The sequence below is a fragment of the Atheta coriaria genome, unplaced genomic scaffold (assembly GCF_025399875.1).
Source record: "Atheta coriaria isolate IRGN ID8LTWV9N9 unplaced genomic scaffold, Caltech_Dcor_3.1 hic_scaffold_3_pilon, whole genome shotgun sequence".
Lineage (NCBI taxonomy): Eukaryota > Metazoa > Arthropoda > Insecta > Coleoptera > Staphylinidae > Dalotia > Dalotia coriaria.
In genome coordinates, this window is record NW_027045445.1 from 1459939 (window position 1) to 1482196 (window position 22258).

Below are 22258 nucleotides of genomic sequence, written 5' to 3' on the forward strand. Positions count from 1 at the left end.
AAAGACACACATTCCAACAAACAAATAGAATTTCGTGATTTTTGAACGATTTTTGTTTAGATTTAAATATCGGAATTAATAACACAATTATTTTAATACTTATTATATAATTAAACAATTCTCCAAAGGTAATATCTATTAAAAACACTTAAAGAACAATAAATCATGCAATTTATATAAATATTAAATTGGTATCAACTGTTATTTTACTTTAAATAGTTTTTAAACTATTTAAAAGTGAAATTTTCACAAAAATGAAATAAAAACAAATTCACAGTGTTTTAATATATGCAACCAACTATACACGAAAGCATTACTTGGCAGCAGTGGCACACTACGACCATCGCCGATGCCACCCGAACTTAACACTACTTCCCATTTGTAGGCCGAGCCTGGTCGAGTGCTCATCGTGCTGCTGGTGCACGTCAGTCGGGAAGATGGCGTTCGCCAGTGCGCATCGCGTTTGTGCGTGTTGTCACGCCTGTTAATCACTACTCAACACACATTTACACCCACAAACAAACACGTTGACACCAGCAACCCAATCATTACAACTCGACCAATAAAACACAACACGCTCGTTATCACTCACTCTGATAAGAGGTGATGTGTGGAGAGGGGCGTTGAGGACATCTTCGTCGTAGCCGCCGCGTGAATGTCGCGCCCCGCCGGTGTGCAGTGCGTGCGTATCACGACGCGCGCAAACTTCCCGGAAAATTGTTATTGTGCGCCCGGAAAAGTTCACAATCGATGAGGGCGCGCGGCGCGCTGTACGAACGAACAAAACGGTTGTAATTTTTTGTATAATACATGTGAGAATTCAAACCGGAAATAACAAGATAAATCACTGTAAGTATAATATTTTCTTATTTCATCTATCATAGGGTAGACATGTGATAGGTTTGTTTCTTTTTTTGGAAGCCGTGCCTTTTTGTAGTTTATGTAGCAGAGTGTGTATGTGCCTGGCGTCGAGATTCCTAAACGCTGTGCCGATCTAAATTTATCGGCGTAATGGGTTATAATTAGGTTAGGAGACATTTCACTTGGACTTGTACTTTTCAGCCGGCGCGACTATCACGAGACATTATTTCATGCGTATTTGTTTAAACGTGTTTACGGTTTTAGGTTGGTAACACTTGATTTTGACAGATTTAACCTCCAAATTGGGGTGATTTGTATTGCCAATCGTTTAAAAAATTCACTGGGAGGTGAATTTTAGGTTAGGTTGATATTTAAGTTGGTAACACGAATTTTTCGTAAAGAAAACCAGGATTTATTTTTAGGTTATAACAGGGATATTTGGTTATTGAGTGATTATAACCTCAAAATTATTTAATAAAAAGTTACACAATTTAGTGAAATAGGTAGTTGATATTTGTGTATTCACAAAATTTGATTTCAATTCAAAGAAATAAAAACGGAAACTAATTTTAGGTTATGAACCTTCAATAAATCCAATTTATAGTCTATTAATCAATCACTGACGAGAATATTAATGATATTAATGATTTCGTTGAATATTCTAGTGATTCCCTCGTAACTATTTGCGGTGGCGGTGGCGTGAGCGACACGAACGATAATTAAACTTAATTATCCTCTTTAATCTTGTTAGGAAAGGTCCGAGCACGAATTTCGCTCACACTTGAAGCTCATTCGGGCCGTTTAGACTACAGCCTTGGTTAAACCTGGAAAATCTGAGCGTCTGGGTGGTCTTCCACGAGTGTCTCGACGTAAACTTAATTTACTTCATGGAAAACAAGCAAAAAGAATTGGGAAACTTGTTCATTTTCATCATTTGTTCTTTCGTAGTTTCACTTCGCTTTACTTTACTTAAGTTAATTTGATTTCTTCTTTCACAATGCTTGTTTTGCTTGTTTTCTGATGGCATTTGTTATTCACCAGTTTATTTTTTTATTTTTTTATAGCAGTATAGAATTTTTCGTAAGCTGTTTCCGGCTGTTGGTGATTTGTCACAGGCGCCTAGCCTAGAATATTTCCGTCCGAAAAAAACGTTTGTTTCGACACTCACATTCACAAGCCGACATTGTTCTCCCAGTTGATTTTTATTACTGTTTTTTGCGTCCACCCAACGACCACGCATATTTTTATTTTTTATTCCACTGCGTTTATTGTTTTCCAGTTAAAATCGACTTAAGTTAAGTTAAGTCAAAATTCAATTTTAAATTTTTTATCCTTTCAATTGTAAGGTGTTGCTAAATTGTGTTATTACCATTGTATCATGATTGTACCTGGGTAGGTATAGTTATACCTACGTTGTTTCGTTAAGTCACATTATGTGCTAGTTGTGCGCGCAAACCCACCCACTCAATATCCACCACGCATTCGGAACACCAACACGTTCGCTGTTATAACACACGAATTAAATTTAATTCGATATAATAAGTTGACTTAAGTCAACCTATCTTAACTTAAGTCACTTTTACGCGAAAATTAGATATGTGATAAATATTCTGTTTGACTTTTGACCAAATTTGGTCATCTGGTCACTTGGTCATCATTAACATATCAACATAAAAGTGAATCACACACTCAGTGGTAAACGGAAGGTTTACGAGCGTATGAATTGTTGTTAGTCCGATAGCTGCGAGTGATTCGCGTGTTGGTCATTTTGCAATTCGTAACTCGTACAAATCTCGTTCTCTCGCGCTCTACGTGTGCGATTGACGTCATGAAACGTTTGAGTCACGTTTTCTCGCAGCATCCAATGCTAATGTACCTAACATAATAGTTTGCCATGTTCAATTGCTTTTTTACTATTGATTTTTTACACTGATTTTAATTGATTACGACAGGAGCAAGTAGAAACTTTCAAAAATCATTAAATTTAACCTAGAAATAATTTGGGTGATAATTTAGGTTAGCTTTGGGGTTTTTATGCTGGGAAAACATTAAATTTAAGGTTATGGTTGCAATAACCCCAAAAAGCATCATTTTAATAGGTTAAAATTATAAATTTTGATATTTTCTTATTGGTTTGTATTGGTTTGTTTGTGTTTATATTATTTTACCAATTATTTACTAATTTTTTTGATTTTTTTCATCAATATTTTCTAATATATTGCTTTTGCTTGATGATTATATTAGAAACTAGCTTTTGCCTGCGACTTCGTCTCAGTAGTGTTTCATAAAAATGTTATTTGTTTTTACTCTCTTGTTCCAGACATAGTATGTCTCAATTCTATCAATAAGATTCGCAATTTTATTTTAAAGAACTTAATTATATAAAGAATTGCTAATAATTCACTTCAGCGCTCCATCTTGGATTCAACTATTTAACTATAACTATGATTGAATCTCAATGCCAACTTTTATCCTATAGAAAAGGGCTGTCTTTAGGGTTTTCCCAGCAATTATTCGAATTTTTCTCGCCGTAAAACCATCATTGGACTTTAACGAACATTTAAAAAAAAGAATTGGCCAAATTGGTCTAGGCGTTGTTGAGTTATGCGCTTACCAACAGATTTTGCGATTCATTTTGATATAGATATACTGAAACAATTTTAAAATGCAAATAAATTGAATTATTCAGGTTTATTCATCCATAAAATTTGATAGGGATTGTTATTTTTTATCGAGTGCAAGGTGCAAGGCCCAAAATCATGTTACATGTTTATGTTACCACATATGTAAGTTATACCTATAAATATTGCAGCATTACGTTGAGTACGTACTTAATTTTATGCCGGCAGCGTTGGTAGTTGGCCGCGCACGAAAATGAACCTCAAAATGAAGGTTTATGTGACATTCCTGAGTGGGTTGTGCACGGTGCGAAAATTTGCGATGCCGATGCGAGGTGCGACGACGACGACGACGATGTAATCTTAATTTAAATGTCGATGCTCGACGGGACATACATACACGCATCGCGGCGCTTGCGGCAAGATGATTTTCTTGGCATGAATTTCCAAATTTTCGCGGCGCACGTACGCACGCGATATATTTCCACCTCGTTTTGTCATCGCATGCGAAGGAATCTAGAAATTGCACATTCAAATATTAAAAATGTTTAGTGTTAAAATCAACATTTCTGCTTGGAATTAGTGAAAAACATGAATGAAACGAAGTAAACACCAACACGTTGCGATTGAAGCAGAATAAATTTCTGCATAAATAATACCAATCATATAAACAAGCGCGAACCGCGCACAACCCGCACGTTCGCGTCTGGTGCGCCCACGTGTTTTTAATTAATTAATCACTGACATAGACTCAGACGTCTGGCGATACAAAAAAATCGTTTTCATTCAAAGATACGAACAGACAAATTGAATTGACCAGAGATATAAAAAATATATTAAGAATTAAATGATTAGATAGTCTAGCACAAGTTGAATGTGTGTTTGCTTTGGTGGGAAATGAAAAAATTGTAAATGTCAGAGTGTCAGAACACTCAAGCAGCTCAGAACCTTTTGTGGCACACCATGACCGCCCACGTCTGGAAGCATGTACGCCCCACTTTATTGCGACCACGTTTCATTTTCGAATCAAATTATTGCAGATATGAATTATGCAGGTATAAAATATCAGCGAATGAAAGAAACTTGATCAGTCAATATTGCATTAAGTTAAAATGTTCTATTTACTCGATTGACAGTAGCTAATTATATTTCGAACGGGTTTTCCCGCTGTTTTTGTTAATAAAAAGTAAAAATGTAAGTTATGATATATTGAAGTTGCACTTGTGTGACTTATGAATGTCAACTAGACGTCTGCAACGCGCATAAAAGCACTTGCTTCGTTCGCATGCGGCACGTTTTAATTTTGCTTTTTAACGACCTCGCGTGAACTTCTCGCGTTCTCGGCGGCGGCTGTCTGCTTCCGTCTGTCTGTTTTGTTTGCACATCCACATGCACGTAGATATCTATGTTCATGACTTCCGGATGAGCTAATGTGGCGGCTTTCTTTCCCGAAAATTCCCAAGTAATTTAAACTCCATACGCATACATCATTTCATACAGTGGGTTTATAAAAATTGTGATTCATAGTTTAAAATTACATTAATCTGTATTATTTATGTTTCGTATTTTTATTTGGATGATTCAATTTTTTTGCTTGTGTATTTTCGTGCAGCAGTGTCCTTAATGCAATGAGAAAGTGAAAAATTATCTCATTTGTGTTTTGTGCGCGGGGCGACGCACGACAGACGACCAGTGCGCGAGTTGAGAAGAGATGCTCTCTGCCTTTCGCTAAATTTAGCTGAAAGCTGTGGGCGCCCCGCGAACACGCACGCCAACCGGCGGCGGCAGCGGTCGTGTGTTGGCCAATGCAGGACCGGCAGAATATGCCGAAATCTTGGAATGTCGAAAGTGTCGAAACGTCCAGAAAAAACATAGTTTTACATCAAGATTTCAGATTTTAGGAGTGATTTAAGTCAAGTTTATTGACTTAAGTATTATTACTTAATTTCCAGACTGTAACAACCACAATTTTGATATTTTCTGAGAAATTTCTACAAAAAAAATCAGTTTTCTAGTTTTTATTATACTTAAGACCAAATATTAAGTGTCTTAAGTAACTTCTTTTGATTGTAAGCCATTGCGTTTAAGTTAAGTCACTCTTTGGTTTGTCTTGGATTCTCTAGGATTGTCGCCATCAATTGTGACTCTATTCTTGTTGCGTGTTGATCTTTTCGGTCGGTTTGTTGCGCTTGGGATTGAGTTGAAGCCGTCGTGCGCGTTATTTGATTTTATATTTTGTTTGCGACCGTGCGAGGCACGCATCGTTTGCGACGATCAAAAATAGATGGACGCGATGTGCGATCGGGAGCCATCGGAAGCTTCAGAAAGCGCGTTGCGGCCGCTTTTAACGCATGTTTAATCCATGCGCATGCCGCTATTTCTGACTCATGCGCTTTTATTGTCTCGTACGAACAAATGACGATCGACAATGTCACTCTATAAGATGTAGAATATATTCAAAAAGTTTCTTAACCTCAAATGAAGATGACAGGTTTTTAAAATGATGAAATAATTTTGTTTCAGCAAAATGGTTGTGGGCGAAGCGATGATCAACAACATCATGGGAGGCATAGAGAACACGGGGAGTGTTCGCCTCCACAATCACAAACGCAAATTAAAACAACGGTAAATGCACTTTTCCAATAAATTTACTACTTTATAGTTGAGGTTATGTGTTCATTAAACTAAATTTTTTCTCTTTAAGATTCGATATAATAAAAAAGCTGGGGCAAGGCACCTATGGCAAGGTGCAGCTCGGTATCAACAAGGAAACAGGTCAGGAGGTCGCCATCAAGACGATAAAAAAGTCCAAAATCGAAACGGAAGCAGACCTGATACGAATACGACGCGAGATCCAAATTATGTCATCAGTGCAACATCCTAATATAATACATATTTACGAAGGTAAACATAAACAAAAGGCGTTTTATAATAAAATATCTAAATTTGTTGTTTTTCTTTGAATAGTTTTTGAGAATCGCGAAAAAATCGTTATCGTAATGGAGTACGCCGCCGGCGGTGAACTCTACGATTATCTTTTTGTACGAAAAATGCTTCCGGAGGACGAGGCGCGCCGTATTTTCCGACAAATTGCCACAGCGTGTTACTATTGTCACAAACATAAGATTTGCCATCGTGATCTTAAGCTTGAAAATATCTTACTCGACGAACACGGCAGCGCAAAAATCGCTGATTTTGGTTTGTCGAATGTTTTCGATGACCATCGCCATTTGTCTACGTACTGTGGTTCTCCGCTTTACGCCTCGCCTGAGATTGTCAAAGGCACACCTTATCATGGACCGGAAGTTGACTGTTGGTCTTTAGGGGTGCTATTATATACGCTCGTTTATGGAGCGATGCCTTTTGATGGTAGTAATTTCACGCGATTGGTCAAGTCTATATCGCAAGGAGAATATTTCGAACCACAAAATCCTAGTCCTGCTTCCGGTTTGATACATGAAATGTTAACTGTGAATCCAAAAAAGCGCGCGGATATTGAAAAGATTTGCGCGCATTGGTGGGTGAATGAAACCTACGATGAATCGTGTTTAGATATCTCAGAAGATCTGGCTAATCAGACACCGGTACGATTAGATGTTCTTCTGAGTCTGAACCCACCGCCAGCACAACTCGAAGCTGATAAATTAGTTGTTACCGGTGATCAAGGAGCGGAGGAAGTAAAGGCTGAACCATTGGTGGCGCCACCTACACGGTCACAGTCTGTTGGGTCTATTATGGAGATTAGTTCACCGGAAAGGCGAATACAGGAACTTATTGCCACTGATAAGGATAAAGTTACACCGAAAAGAAAATTGGAAGCTACGGTTAGCACGGAGAAAGCGAATGTGCCTCAAGATGGAAAACGGAAAGAGAAAATTGTCAAGGAGAATACGATAGCGGATATTTCTGCACCTGCGGCAACGTTTGAGGAAGATGTTAAAATGGTGGATGTTGAGGATCCATCAATGCAGGGAGCGGCATGTGCGGAGATTATTGAAGAAGCTAAGATTAAGGAAGCTACAAGGAAACAAGCTAGTCAAGTTAAAGATGTAAAAGATCCAAAGGAAAAAGTGAAACGAACAACTTCGGTAAGTCTAAGTACCAAAGTCTTGGAGGAGATCAACGAGAATCCAAGTCAAGAAAACATCGCAGTTATGAAAGAAATTAAGGAAACGAAAGAAAATAAAGAGAATAAAGAAAACAAAGATGTAAATACAAATAAAGTTGAAGTCAAAGATGTGAAAGAAGATGTTAAAATAGCGGCAACTCCAGAAAAGAAGAAGAAGAGTGTCAGGAAAAAGCCTGCAGCTCTAGGTGAGAAGAACGAAACAGTCAAAACAAAATCGGAAGTACAGAAAACAGATACACCTGCTATCGAAAAAGTAGAAATTCCCAAGGAGACTCCAAAAGAAGTTAAAACTGAAAAAGTTGAAAAGAAAGAACCCACGCCCCCGAAAGAAGCTCCTGCAACAGCTCCTCCTACTCCAACAACTCCTTCAAAAGTTCCAGAACGAAGGCAAAGCCGAATTTTCGAACAGGCAGAGAAATTCCAAAGTCTAATCTCAACCGGTGAAAAGGAAAAGAGTCCAGAGAAACAAAAACCAAAGAAAATCATAATTCCTGGTGTTAGTGTAGGCGGGTTTAAGAAGGAGTTTGAAAGGAAAGCAAGTCTCACAAGCACATCCCCTCCCAAATTGAGGGGAGCCGCCTCCAAGAAGTTAATCATCGATGATAAGAAAGATAGTATTGATTTGGACAATGAATCTACTCCTGGTACACCCAGTGTGGCAACACCAACAGTGGCATCACCTGTAAAACCAGCAGAAGTGAAACCTAAAGTTGAACCAGTGAAAACAACACCAATAAATGTAGAACCCACGCCTACAAAACTCGAAGAGGTGGTTCAGACTGAATCGGAAGCACCAGTTGAAGACGAACGTAAAATCAAGATGAAAAACGCCGTGAGTATAATCTCCAGTGCGTTGGATAAAGAAGGCGCACGGAAGTCAAAGTCACGTCCTTGTATGGTACGGAAACCGCCAGTGCCTTTCGGTGTTAGCGGACGTTCTGCTTCCGGCAGCATTGGTGTAATCCCACCTATTGCCCAACCCACACCTAAGCCATTCACAAGGGCTATATCTTCACCCACTCCCAATTCTTCCACGCCTGAAGTTGCAAAGTCTCCCGAATCACCACTGTCTCCTCCAAGTGAACAAACATCCTCAGCGGAAATCACTCTTAAATCAGCTACTCTTCCAAGGAGAAAGTCCACAAAAGCACAGATACAACTTGACTACCCTAAACCCAAACCTGCGACAATGGAATTCAAAACAGAGATGTCACATCATGTTCAAGCCCCACCTGCTACACCTCAACAACGAAGTGAGGTTACCGTACCCATTACCAGTCCACCACCCTTTATGGGCTTCAGATCTGTATCTGTTGGTGCTGCTCCAAGTCATGCGGATATCGACGTTAGGAAAAAAGAACATATTATTCCTATTTCTTTCGAGCGTCCTTTGAACTCGAACTTGAGAGAAAGGGAAGAGCCTATTTTGTCACCACCGACAAAACCACCTGTGCCACGTGGTTTCCAATCACAGCGATCGTCATCTTCACAAAGGACAAACTCATTATCGCGACAATCCACACAAGAAAGTGATACAGAAACCTCAACAACAGGTGAACCTATTAAGAAATCACCTCGGGAGTATATCATCCCTATTGCAGTGGAAGGTGGTGGATATGTTACACCACGTGCGGGTAGTCTTGAACCTAGTGACACGTCGAGTACTGTGACCAATAGCAGTCGGTTATCTAGTTCCAAGTTTAGAACACCCCGGCGAATGATGTCGCTATTTGATCGTGATGGATCTGAGGACGAATCTCCATTTAGTAGTCTTCATCGGCATAGTTCCTTTGGGCGTGATAGCGATGCCGAAGGGGAGGGTTCAAAACGAGATATGTTCCACATGCACAAACTGCGTAGTTCTCGACCAAGGAAGAGCACCACAGAACATGCGGATTCATTGAGTTCCGGTGAGGATGATGATGATGACGATGGTTTCGAGTTTTTGACAGCTGAGAATTTGTTCTCGACTTTATTGTCAAGGGTAAGTTAATATTAAATCATGCTTTTTAATATTATATGTTAATTTCCGCTATTTTTATTTTTAGGTTAGAGACTTAACTCATCGTTTAAACGATGATCCAGCACGTCCAGTGTTCCCCAACAGTCGATTCTTGAGCCATTTTGATCACGGTTCAAAGTTTTTCCCTCGAATGGAATCCCTGGGCACGTCACGGTAAGACCCTGTCAATTTTATGACTAACCCACGTCTACTAATCTACTCCTCGTGTTGTGATTGATGTTTCAAGCTCGCATTACACGTTCAGAGAGATGCGCTCGCTGATGTAAGCCTGTATACTCTGTATGCATTTAGGTTATATTTTTATTTGCTCAGCAATATTTTAATTTCCTCTTTTTTTGCGTTACAGAAACTCACCGCATGGTAGACAATTCAGCCGTGAGCGCAGTGTGAACAGCACTACACCATGGCGACGCAGCGTCAGTCGTGACCTGGCGACTGATATCAACAGCGTCTTCCAGGATTCTATGCACCCTACCCATACAACTTCAAGCTCCACCTTACCGCGTGGAGGTATGTATTCACGGCAGTCTGATGCATCTTGCATTTTGCACCCGTTGCACCTTAGGTAGTTGGAATAGACGTTAGTGGCTGGTATACGAGGCGTTGCTTGGCAGTGAGGCCACGCCTAGGTATATTGCAAAGGCGTGGTGACTCCACCTTGGAACTCCTCGGGAATTTATGTTTATGTAAACGTTAAGAGGAATGTGACATAACCGCCTGTGCCCGCCCGGTAGAGTAGTGTTTACGTTTTACTAGTTTGTCATTTTTTTTTTCGTTTTGTTGAACGTATTTTTACGCAAGACGAGACCATCTTGATTTTTGTGCGTATTACACACTACAGGGAGCGTTGTATTACGTTCTTTTTTTTTTTTGACGTCTGCAACGCCCCGCCGGAAGTCTCCTCCGCATGTGAGTCGTCGATTGTGACTGACCGGCGGTTTGTCGTGTGATTGCAGGGCGCGTGCGCGTGATGATGCATGTGCCCGCCGCGAGGGGCCGTGAGGGCACCACACACTAAAATTACACCAACCCCCCGTACAAAAAAGCAATCAATCTCCACCTACTCTACTCTTAAACAAACAAATCCACCATCATAAATGATATCACCACCAACCCGCGCGCGCCACGCCCACCCAACGATCTACCGACCGATCTACTGATGCGATTTTCGGTAGGAGGTGCATGTGTATGTTGACTTTCGTTTGTTTTTGCGCGTTGTTGAAGATTGTTACTGTTAACAAACATAAAAACACGTTTTGCTTGTCATTGTGGTGGTCCTTGATGAAATACGCAGTTATATACAATATGGCGACAGGTAAACTTAGAGAAAACAGGGCTGGACTTACTTTTTTTTATTTTTACATTATTAGGAATCATTGTGGCTTCTTTTTGTTGTCGATGTGTTTTATTTTGATTTCTATATTTCACTATCTCACGTACACATGCTTTTCCTACCTACAAATCGCTCGCGTGCATTGTTTGTTGTTTATTTTTTGGTAGGTTATAATATGTGGCGTCATCTCTCGACCAAAGTTTGATATCATTAATAATGTTAATGTTTTTTGTTTTTTGTTTGAAGAATTGAGTTGATTTTTGATCGTACTAATTTGTTGTCGTTTTGTTTCGTTTGTTTTTTTGCACCCCCCTCAAATACCGACACGCCTTCCGACAGCGGATTGGGCAGATTTTCACATGCTAAGGTACGTGCGACGCCATTTTGTTTATTTTTCTTTTCTGTTGATGATGATTGTGTAACCAAACTAATCGAGTGAAGGTGTCATGGATAAGACAGCGTGATGATGATTTGTGGGGGATTGTGATTTCAGAAACCGAAGCACAATTGCATCTCGAGGATTTGAATCTGAAAAAGCTTAAGCTCACCGAAGAGGACGCCCTCGCGCTGTCGTACCTCACGCCTGGATTGTCACGCAGGATCCAGAAGCAATTATTTGCGTCGTTGCCTCCGTCCGAAGCTAAGAAGATATCACGCACTATGAGCATGCGTGAAGAAGAACGCGATCGACAAAGTATGCCTCGTGAGGAGTTGAGTGCGAGGAGATCTTTGGATCGTGCTGCAGGAGGGGCATCAACGCTGCCGAGGAGGTTCTCTTACGAAAAGCGATGCAGCAGCCAACAAAATCTTACCACTAATACTAACAACAATAATACTACCAATGGGAGTGATACCGATAGGACGCCATCTTTATATGGGCGTGATGTACGGGATGTGACGTCACCTTATGACACTGATAGATCATCAAGTTACGACTCCACTGCCAATGCAACAAAAGAACGACCACGATATTATCGTGCTACTAGTCTCCGTGAGCCGAGCGACTTCCGGACAAAGTTCCATTCTTATTCCTTACGAAGTCCCGAGGCAAGCATCGCGGAGATTTCCTCATTAAAAGACGACGAGTCGCCCTTAAGCACACCTTTATCTAAGTACATGCACACCAAGCCAATCGAAAAGGATAAGAGTGAGAAACCAGCCCGGAGAATCTCGAGATTTTTACGTCCTGACTTTTTCGATCCACCTAAAGAGGATAATGTCGTCTCCAAGGAGAAAAAGGAACGCGAACGTGAAACTCAACAAGTCCTCAAGGAGATTCGAGATAAACGAATTAAAAATCGCTTGAATCTCAGACGTGAGCGCTCGTTATCGAAGGAAAAAGACATTGACACTAGTGAAATAAAAGAAGTCAAGGATGTAAAATTCGACACGGAGGAAAAACTGATAAAGTGTAAGGAACTTGTCGAAGCGTTGAAAAAGTCGATAAATGTGAGAAACCCGTAAGAAAATCACCACCGAAGGATGTTCCTACAGTGTCTACAACTACCCCTGCCCAAACTCCGACACAGATTCAAGATGGCGTCGTAACTAGTAATGGAGTTAAGTTTAACGAAACAATCAAAATTGAGGAAGATTCTAAAAATATGAAAGAGACTGAGACGTTGTTGAAGAATGTTTCCGATAACATTAAAAATATCGAAACGAATGTGTTATCAAGACAACAATCGCAGGAAACTAAAAAAGTATCGAAGTTAGTGCGACCGAAAAGTTATCCAGCGGAAAATGGGGTTAAAGATAAATCTCCCGAAGGCACTGCTGAAGTAGTAGTCAAGAAAGTTTCCAAACTCAAGAAACCTTCTTCAACAACGGTCAAAACGAAAGATAAGTCTGATAAGGTAGCTTCCCCGGAAAAGGTTGAGAAATCCCCCGAGAAAACGGAAAAGTCAGCTTCAACTAAAAGTAAATTTCTACAATCCATAGAGAAAAAGTTTGAAAAGCTTCGTTCACTTTCCGTCGATGATAAACCAAAGGAAAAATCTAAGGTCAAAGTGCCCAAGGATGAAATCGTAAGTCCTGATACAGCAGCCACAGCACCCAAAGCAGTCGAATCAGCTATAAAACGTTTACGTGAACAAAGCGTCCCGAAAAATATGGATCACATGACTGAATCAACCCTTATCAAAAGAGCTGTGTCTGTTGAAGACTTTTCCAATGTTAAAACCACAAATAAATCACTACAACCATCGCGGAAGAGTGTTTCGAAAATTCTAAACTTATTCAAGAAGTACGAAGACAAAGATAAGGATAAACCGACTGAGAAACCAAAAGATGAATTAGGCGATATTAATGAATCGAACATACCGGCGTTTAAGCCACGTCCAGTGACCACGCCAACTCGGGAAGTGCGTGATGTAACATCTCCTGAAAATGGTGAACGACCCAAGTCCACATTTATGGATAAAATGAAGAGATATAATGGTTCACGAAGTGATAACGTACTCAATAATACAATAACCGAGAAAGTTGAACGTAAATCTACGAAACTTCCATCATACCGGAAAAGTACGAATGTTGAAAATCGCAATGGTGATGACTTGAGTAATAATAACGTTGAAGTGATTGGTGCTGATGTGAATGGAGTGAATACTGATAGACGTAATCTAAAATTAGATCTTAAGAATATGAATACGCCGGCTTCCTCGGAGTCTTCCGGTATAGGACACACCCAAAGTGGTGATTACAACATCAATCGGATTTCGTATACGACCGATGAGAGTTCCACTCTGTTATCTCCATGTGATGAGACTTTGAGTTGTGATTCATGGTCAGTTTGCTCTGATTATCATCAACAGGATTTATTATCACCATTGTCACCAAATGGTAACACCTATTCAGGTTCCGGTGATGAGAATGAGTCTGTTATTGATCGTATACGACGTAAGTCATTCTACACAAGGTTTAATGAGAAGAAGAAACCCAGAAAAGCAAGTTTAGTTGGTAACTATAAAGATTTAGACCTTTACAAGGATTACAGTCAACGAACAGTCAAATATAAACTTAGTATGACCTCATCATTGGACTATGGAGGTAGTTATCGCCGAAGCAGTGGATATTCTTCTTCCGGCGAGGGTGATCTTGAGTATAGACCATATGTGCGGAGCAAATCAGTGTCCAATGACTATGTCAACGTACCCAATCGTTACCAGACGTATAATCCGAGGAGGACCAACATTGCTTCATTGTACTCACCATCAGAAGAAAGAAGCAGAGGGTATGATGATATCACCACTGGTGGTGGGACGTATAAAAAGTAAGACATTCATTACACAATGTTCCTACACTTGCCTGCCAACTAATCCCATGGAAAATATACAACTGCAATACTAAAAAACCAACATTGCTTACATTACAGATACAATTACAATCAGAACAACGCCTCAAGCTCATCACGCATGAGTAGTTCAAGCAGGTCGAGTCGATCACCAAGCGCTGACATCCCACACAGAACCGGGATTGGTTTCCATCGCGCATCGACTACACCTGAACACTCAATGTCCCCGCCAATGATGCCCGATACGCCTCCAGTGCACGCAAACAGCAATAATATTACTGAGCACATGGTTTAAACACTCAAAACAGAGGTCTTATGCTCTAATCTAGGATGAGAATCTATTTTACTATATTTCAATGAATATTCCAGTCAATTACGATTTACTCGAGCAAACGAGCACTTAACTAAAACGAAATACTCTTAAACAAGTTACAAACATTTCTCAGTGGCCAAAATATACTGCGAGACACAAGACAAATCATTTTGCTTATCGTTTCATGCGCAAAATGCATCTGTTTGTACATACTTAACAACTTTTGTTGTTTTATTTTGTTTTGCTTTAAAAGAATCACTCACAACACACACACGAATAATACTTATGTGAGTATACACACACTTTTTGTAGCTTTCTTTTATTTATTATTCTTATTGATTATTTATTTCGTACTTCTAGAACGATTAGGTGTTAAGATAATGTTTAAGTTAAATGAATATTGTTGCAATATTTATAATAATGGAAGCATTAAAAAAGATTGTTAACATTTTTGGCATATCTGGTACGGTGAGCGAATCAAAAGTTTTCGAAACGAACAAAATTTGAACCACGCAAGCAAATATTAATATATTAATTGTTAAAATTATATTATGATATATTGTAATGTTGATTAATTGATACTCGTCGCGGGTCGAGTAAATTTTAGGTTAACTATTGCGACGCCATGATGAGTTAAGCGTTAAGTAATGTATGTTAACACACACGATGCCATTCGATATTAGGTTTATATAAATTATTGATATGATTAGAAACGATTGTACCGCGCATATACATATATTTTGAGTTTGTGTGACACCGACGTTGAATTTTGTGATTTTATAAAAATTGTCAAGAAAATAATAATGAACGACATTGAACGAGAATGAAAAACCAAACAAAAAACGAATAAAAACAATGAAAAACATTTTAATGAAAGGGGGGTAGTAATACTGTTAAGTGTCTTGCAATTGACACGTGATGCCACAATAGTTTTCGAATTCCTTCAGTTTCACTTCGGATGTATCGAGACGTGAAAGGAAGATCATGGCGGCTGTAGAAACAAAAGAGTATTTAGGTTATATTGAAACATTTTAAGGTTATATTTGTTACCTTCGAGTTGTATTTCATTTTCAAGCAGACCTTGGCCAATGTAACGAGCGATAAGCTCCAAATGCGGATGTAAACCAGCGCGATATTTCGCAACAAGGATACGAAGCAGACTCACTTGGTTTGCTGATAAGGTACGACCACTCACGGACGCTTCCTTTTCAGCAACTGTATACACATTGACGAAGAGAGTCTTCAATTGCTTCTTGACGATCTTTTCTTCGTTTTCTTCATCTTCAAACTGCAACAATACAAAATATTTGACATTAGAGAAGATTAAGATAGGTTTTGATGATTCAAAGGAGTCTGAATAGTCGGTTGGGCATATCCTAACCTTATCCTCTCCGAGAATATTGATCATCTGTACACGCCCAGCTTCCACATCTTCCAAAACCCGGAGAAACCCATCAAGACGAATCGCATTGTTGATTCGTTTGTTAATAATCGCTTCGACCAACTGCAGAAAGTATCGCATTGTCTCCGGGCGCGATTTATAAGCGACCAAATACAGCAGTGTACCTTGAGTGGTGGTGATCTTATTGATCCATACCCTGGCCTCCAAACAAACACTTGCATCTCTTACCAACGACCCCACACAAAGAAAAACACAATTATACACTCACCTCAGTAATGGCAGCTAACAAACGACTCCGAATATCGTCGTCCTTCAACGCATTACTAGCTTCATCCACCATGAAGCCCAGGGCTAATAGAAAATCCAAAGGTGTCTCCCGTTCTGAAAAGTCTATGATACTTTCAGTGTTTTTCAGCATATACGGAGACATCTTAATCTTGTCCTGTTTGTTGATGTGGAAACAAGCATCTCCAGAAAGCATGAGATTATCGGGACGGAACCCACGCGCGAAGCAAGTACCAATATCATCTGGTCGTACGGTGGTGTCGGTGGTGATGTGAACTAGTGGTTTAGGTCGGTCGCTGAACCTCGGACCACGCATTCGTTCCTCTTCACTGCGTTCCGGGCGCGGCTGTACCTGGAGGTCAGGAACCACACCCGAGTTAGCTGCCAGCATCTGGTCCTGGTGAAAGAGCTCGTCATGGGAGAGACGGCCCGCGATGGCGTCTTTTCGCTCATATTGACTCAACAATCGATCGAAAATCTCATGATCCGTATAGGACCTTATTTTGGAACTTACTTCCTCTGATGAACGCACTGTTTGGTCCTCACTATGGGTTTCTACACTTGTTTCCAGTTCGACAGTCTCCACACTCCCATTGGATGATATGCGTATAACGCCTGCACTTTTTCTGGGCAAAATCACGTCTGATTCACTTTTGTCGGGTTTTCCTTTTGGAGAACCAGGAGCAGTTATCACAGGCGGGGTTTTCTTACGTGGTGATTTGGTGACTTGAATTGGTTTATCTCTTTGTGAACTCTTTGCTTGCATGGCAGCTACTTTATTGGCGTAGGATTTAGGACAACCCTGAACTAATGGTTTGCACGCACACTTTTTATTGCCCATTAGGACATCTAAAGGCATCTCTTTGAAATCCTCATATTGCTTGCGGTAACCTTTCTGTCGTTTGGCGGCTTCCATGAGGACTTTACTAGCGTACTTTTTGCATTGTTCCCTCTGTTGTTCATAAGGTTGCATACACGGGCATTCATCTTTATTCTTTGGACTTGCAGGCATACACTTGAAAGATTGTTGGCAGGTCTTGTGGCAAGCCAATGGTACTTCTGTTTGATCAGATGCATTTTGTTTATTGATACACCAGGGATCACAAGGTTGTCCTGCCTCACGCATCTTCTTTCTAAAGTTGAACCAGAGAACTGTTTTACTCTGAGAGTACGGGGACTTTTCTTCCTGGTCAAATTCCTCATCAGGATACAACTCTTCTTTTACACCTCTATTAGAGAAGTTTTCTGATCTTGCTATAGATTCTTCAGATATAATACAAGCAGGGGATCTTGTATCAATTCCGGCCAAACTTTCTGAAACACTTGTATCTGTATCAAAATACTTCTTTGCTTTGATCTTATTCTTAAACACTTCGAACAAAGTCTTTTTCTTGAAAAAGTTTTTGAAAGTGTTGGATTTCTTTGAGCTTTCATAACCACTTTCATTTTTAATTGCGACGTCACTTTCAGAAGGAGTAGGAAAACTTCTTTCAGACTTAGAATCCATGAGGGTTGTCAAAGTGTGATATGCGCTTGATTCATGGCGTTCACAACTAAAGGAAGCTCCTCTAGAATTACTATCTTTTGAACTTTGTTTATCCATTTGTCTAAAATCTTTAGGATCCTTCTTTGAGGTGTAGTTAAATATCAAATTACTGCATTCTCTGTCATTGCAATTGAAAGAAGTCAACTTAGGTTGAGGTTTGTTATCAGGTAAAGTCATGTTTTCTAAACTTTTCATTACATCTCCATATGACGGATATGCAGTTCCTCTTCGTACAAGTACAGGACTCAGATCAGCAACACCAATTTCTGGTTTTTCTCTTTCTTCTGATACTTTAGTTAAAGATGTTCTGCTAATAGTAGATCTTCTACGTTTCGGAGAAGCAATTTTTTCTTCTTGAATTGTCATTAGTTTAGCACTCGTTGAAGTTTTAGGTTTTTCAGATTCTTCAACTTTTGTATTCTCAGATGTAGACGTTGAAGGTTGCGGTGATGTTTTAACGTCAATTTTAGGTTTATTGTGAGTGATAACTTCGGTGTTATACACCAAGTAATTTCTTTTAGGAGGTTCAAAATTAAAGATGGCCGTCAACGGACATAAATCAGGTGCACGTGACGTGTCATATTCTAAACTATCTTCACTTGTAATAGTTAACTTGGGAACAACCTTCTTTGGAGTTTGTACTTTAGTTTTGTTATTGTTTGCTATGAAGAATGGTTTATTACTAGGTCCTGGACTTTCAGAATCTGATGGGTCTTCAACAACTCTTTTTCTATGCTTTTTAAAACTCTTTTGATTCTTATTATGTTCAATTTGTTTATCAGGATTATTTCGTAGTTTTAATGAAGAAACTGATAAAATCACAATTTTAGATTCTTCAGAACTCAATTCAGATAAAGATTTATCTTGACTTAAGTCATTCTTATCTTTACCATCTTTAACATCTTTGGTTAAGTGAATATAGTGTAGAAGCATATCATAAATAGATTTGGTTTTCTTCTTGCTATAATGGGCTTGACTAACTTTTGATTGCAATTTGTGTTTTGGTTTAACAATCCCGTGATGATGATGATCTTGATGTTGATTTTGTGGATGACTTTGATGATATACTCTTGGATTATATGCTTCATCATTTCTGTTAATATTTAACGAAGGGATACTCTGTGGATATGGACTTGTGCTGCCAATATCAGAAAGTTTACTACTCATACTTGTAGCACTCGAAATGAAACCTTTAGGGTTCTTATAAACACTCCTAACTTTCGTCGGAGATAACGCATTTTTAACATTTGGTTTTCGTGTTGTTTTCGCAGGTTTCTCTTTATATCTTTGGTGTCTCTTTTTGAGGGAATCAGAATATATTTTTCTACGTTGAAATGAGGACTTTGATGCTTTTGATTTCTTTCTTTTAGGTTTGGTATCTTTAGATTTATGATCCTTTATATAGGTACGTTGTCTATTTAAAACTTTAGGTGGATTTGAGTTATTAGAAACATTAGAAACATCATATGACACTAATTCACTTTTAGAATCATTCGATATTTCATCATTTAACATTTTCTTTTCATTTTTAATTGCAATTTCCTTACTTACAGAATCATCCTGTCCCAATCTGTGTAAAATCTCATTTAGGCACTTCTCCAATGCAGCAATCTCTTTATTATGATGTCTGATAGTCTCCTTATTAATATTGATTTTCTCAGCTAGAGAATCTCTTTCATGACTTAAACTCTTCGACCTTGTCTTTTTAGTGTGATGATGCACTTCTCTAATAGATCCTGTTGACATCACAGGATGACAAGATGGATGCGGTGTAGGAACACGTGCATATGAACAATTCCGATGCTTCTGATGTGGTCTATGTTTCCTTGGCGATTCTCTCTGTGTTACTTCATAAGGAGAAGTCGAAAAGTTTTCACCACCTGATGTGTAAATCTCTTGCTTATTCCTGTTTAGAATCATTTCATCTTGATGAGCATGAGTCATGTCACACCTAGTTTTAGTTATAGGTTTCTGTTTCTGTTTTGCAATACTCTTAGCTTCTTTATAAGCCGTAAAATCTGTTTTCTTTTGGAACTTCTCTTTAAATATGGTTATGTTACTCTCACTTTGCGAGATCCTGCCAGTTTGATTCGCTTGTACACTTGAAGCAATGTTATTAAGTTGCGGGATTGCAGCTTGAACTTGAATATCTTTATAAGTTGTAACGCTTTGATCAGGACAAAAGTTACAATCAGTAGAAACACCAATTTCTCGTTCGGATCTTATGTTTAATTCTTCTTCAAGGTCATCTAACCCTGTTTGTATGGCCATGTCTTGTTTTGTGACCTTTGACTTCTTCTCGCGTTTCCTTCTATCTTTTAACTTCTTTTTAGGTAGCTCCTTATTAGACCAAGACTTTTTCTTGAATTTGTAACTTATTTCACTTGATTCTTTGTGTCTAAACTCACTGATTGTATTGTTAAGACCCATGTAGGGATACAGACTACCTGAACCATCAAATGTCCTTAATGATTCATTATTATCCCTTCTACCATGACATATACTCTTAGACTTCTCCATACCATGGCTTAAAAGCATCAAATCACTTTCTTTCAAATCACTATTAGTAATGGTAAGTCCCGGAAATACTTGTAGATTAAATACGTTTTCTATTTTTAGTGTATTGTTACTTTCAAGATTCTGTCGTACTCGTCTGGGTGGTTCTGTCCCTTCTACAGTGAAAGTGACTTTTTGATTGTGACATGTCTTGGAAGCTATTTCTACCATTCTATCAGTGGGATCACCTCGAGTCTTATGAAACCTTGAGTTTTTCGAAATTGCTCCCTTTGTTGGGGACTTGCCTCTTCTGATACCATCAGCTTGGTATGAGGTATTCTCCAAAAATTTACTCTTGATTGAATTGGTTTGTTGTTTATGCAATTTTTGTTCCATCTCCTGGACCTGCATTATATCACGCAGAGCTATAGTTGTTTGTGAAAGGACATCTGGACTACCACCTCCACCATAACGCTTAGAATAATTACTATATGTACCAGGTCTTTTATGATCATCAAAATATGAAGAATGTACTCCTATTCCAATGGAGCCATAACCAGGTGACTCAATTCGTGAAACTGATGTTTGTGTCATGGCCATTCTTGCTGGACTCACATATTGGTAAATATTTGGTGTCAAATTTAAATTTGAGAATGACAACTCTTTTCTTGGAGTGATGGTTCTTATCGGGGAAATCTCCCTTGGAGGTTCTGGTTCTACAACTGGTACATCTTTTATTTTAGGTTGAAATGCAGTTGTAACCTTTTTTGCTTCCTGCTCTTGTGGTTCAATAATTTTTTGTGGATTAGGCGTGTGACATTCCAAAATGGCGGCTGCGTTATGCCTTCTACTATCTTCGGGTGAGAAACTTGTGTTTCTAATGTGAGTTTTACTCTTTAATAAGGTGTCCCTTGACATTATCGAATCAGTTTCTTCTAAGATATTAGTATTTTCGTAAACTGTAATAATATCATTTTTGTTTTCTTTGATTTGTTTTTCTTTTGTTTTCCGATCTAAAGATTTCTGTTTCTGCTGATAGTTAGTCACTGTGAGTAATTGTGATTTAGATTCGGGGACATTTATATTAATCTCCTCTTTATTTTCAGTACGTTTTGATTCTTTATTATTGTTGTTTCTGAGTCTTACTGTAATTTTTGGAGTACGACTTGAGACCCCTTCGCTATGTTCTCGTCGACTACGGTGTTTAGCTGAAGAAAGTTCTTGTGTTTCACTTGTTTCCCGCAGTCGTGAATCGTTCTTTTCTCTACTATGTTTAGATTTATCAATTTTATCACTAATAATTGAATGTTTCTCTTGTCCCGGACAACATCGCGTGGATCTCCGACTTTTATGTTCACGACGATGTCTCTTTTCAGTTTTAATGTTTTCTGAAAGTTCCTGATCTTGTTTATTAACATCATCCAACATCTGCTTAATTTTCTCATTACGTGCCGTGAGATCATCAATCTTTTTACTCAACTCAGACTTTTCTACCTTCTCCCCCTTTTTGGCTTTCGAATGATCCTTGGAGTGTTGATCCTTATTAACGTGTTTGTTCTTGCTGGATCGCTGCTTCTTGCGCGCGTGGTAAGCGGCCACGATGTCAAACTCGCAGTAAGCTTGGTTATTCTTCCGGCGCAATTTGGTTTCATCCACGACCGCCGTCGCCATGTTGGTTTTCTGGGGATCGGCGGTCGTATTGGTTATGCTGCTGGCGCTCCCTGCCAGCATCTTTGGATTAACCCCTTTTATTTCGACTATATCCATCACATGTTTTGCTCTCAATGTTTAAGCTTGCGTGGGTGTGGGCGCTCGATCTATCGCGCGTCTGCGAAGAATTTTAACACAATTTCCAGCATCTTAATCCTACCATACCATATTCACAAAACAACCTGATGAGACAAAAATTTCAAACGGTCTTTATATTTGTCATGGTTACCATAGAAATGAGGAAAACATT

The 22258-nt window shown here is 39.1% G+C and overlaps 2 protein-coding genes across 6 annotated transcripts; one reads left to right on the forward strand and one right to left on the reverse strand.

Annotated features, from left to right (window-relative positions):
• Positions 1-407: 407 nt before the first annotated feature.
• Positions 408-15445, forward strand: LOC135789716 (uncharacterized). Of its 2 annotated transcripts, XM_065299689.1 has the most exons (10): positions 409-849; positions 6003-6104; positions 6184-6383; positions 6447-9592; positions 9657-9784; positions 9978-10141; positions 11458-12413; positions 12578-12793; positions 12845-14235; positions 14338-15445. In XM_065299689.1, the coding sequence occupies exons 2-10, from the start codon at positions 6007-6009 to the stop codon at positions 14549-14551; spliced, it is 6513 nt and encodes a 2170-aa protein (XP_065155761.1). In that variant the 5' UTR covers positions 409-849; positions 6003-6006; the 3' UTR covers positions 14552-15445. The 2 variants fall into 2 exon arrangements, with proteins under 2 accessions (XP_065155759.1, XP_065155761.1); XM_065299687.1 differs by lacking the exons at positions 12578-12793; positions 12845-14235; positions 14338-15445 and adding an exon at positions 9858-9893 and having other exon boundaries at positions 408-849; positions 11458-12548.
• On the reverse strand, positions 15421-22227 carry LOC135789714 (uncharacterized). 4 transcript variants are annotated; one of them, XM_065299684.1, is made up of 5 exons: positions 16771-22227; positions 16240-16608; positions 15951-16172; positions 15620-15857; positions 15421-15560 (listed from the first exon to the last, which is right to left on the reverse strand). In XM_065299684.1, exons 1-5 carry the CDS (start codon positions 22063-22065, stop codon positions 15463-15465), a joined length of 6222 nt encoding a protein of 2073 aa, XP_065155756.1. In that variant the 5' UTR covers positions 22066-22227; the 3' UTR covers positions 15421-15462. The 4 variants fall into 4 exon arrangements, with proteins under 4 accessions (XP_065155756.1, XP_065155755.1, XP_065155757.1 ...); XM_065299683.1 differs by having other exon boundaries at positions 16240-22227; XM_065299685.1 differs by lacking the exon at positions 15951-16172 and having other exon boundaries at positions 16240-22227.
• Between the last annotated feature and the right edge of the window lie 31 nt (positions 22228-22258).

What these genes read in the sequence shown, in the direction of transcription:
- LOC135789716 (XM_065299689.1), top strand. Translation starts at nt 6,007, where the DNA reads ATGGTTGTGGGCGAAGCGATGATCAACAACATCATGGGAGGCATAGAG. An exon ending in CGTTGAAAAAGTCGATAAAT is followed by an intron (nt 12,414 to 12,577) that starts GTGAGAAACCCG and finishes AATATGAAAGAG; the next exon opens with ACTGAGACGTTGTTGAAGAA. An exon ending in GGTGGTGGGACGTATAAAAA is followed by an intron (nt 14,236 to 14,337) that starts GTAAGACATTCA and finishes CTTACATTACAG; the next exon opens with ATACAATTACAATCAGAACA.
- LOC135789714 (XM_065299683.1), bottom strand. Translation starts at nt 22,065, where the DNA reads ATGGATATAGTCGAAATAAAAGGGGTTAATCCAAAGATGCTGGCAGGG. An exon ending in TGTTAGCTGCCATTACTGAG is followed by an intron (nt 16,173 to 16,239) that starts GTGAGTGTATAA and finishes GTTTGTTTGGAG; the next exon opens with GCCAGGGTATGGATCAATAA. An exon ending in AAATGAAATACAACTCGAAG is followed by an intron (nt 15,561 to 15,619) that starts GTAACAAATATA and finishes TTGTTTCTACAG; the next exon opens with CCGCCATGATCTTCCTTTCA.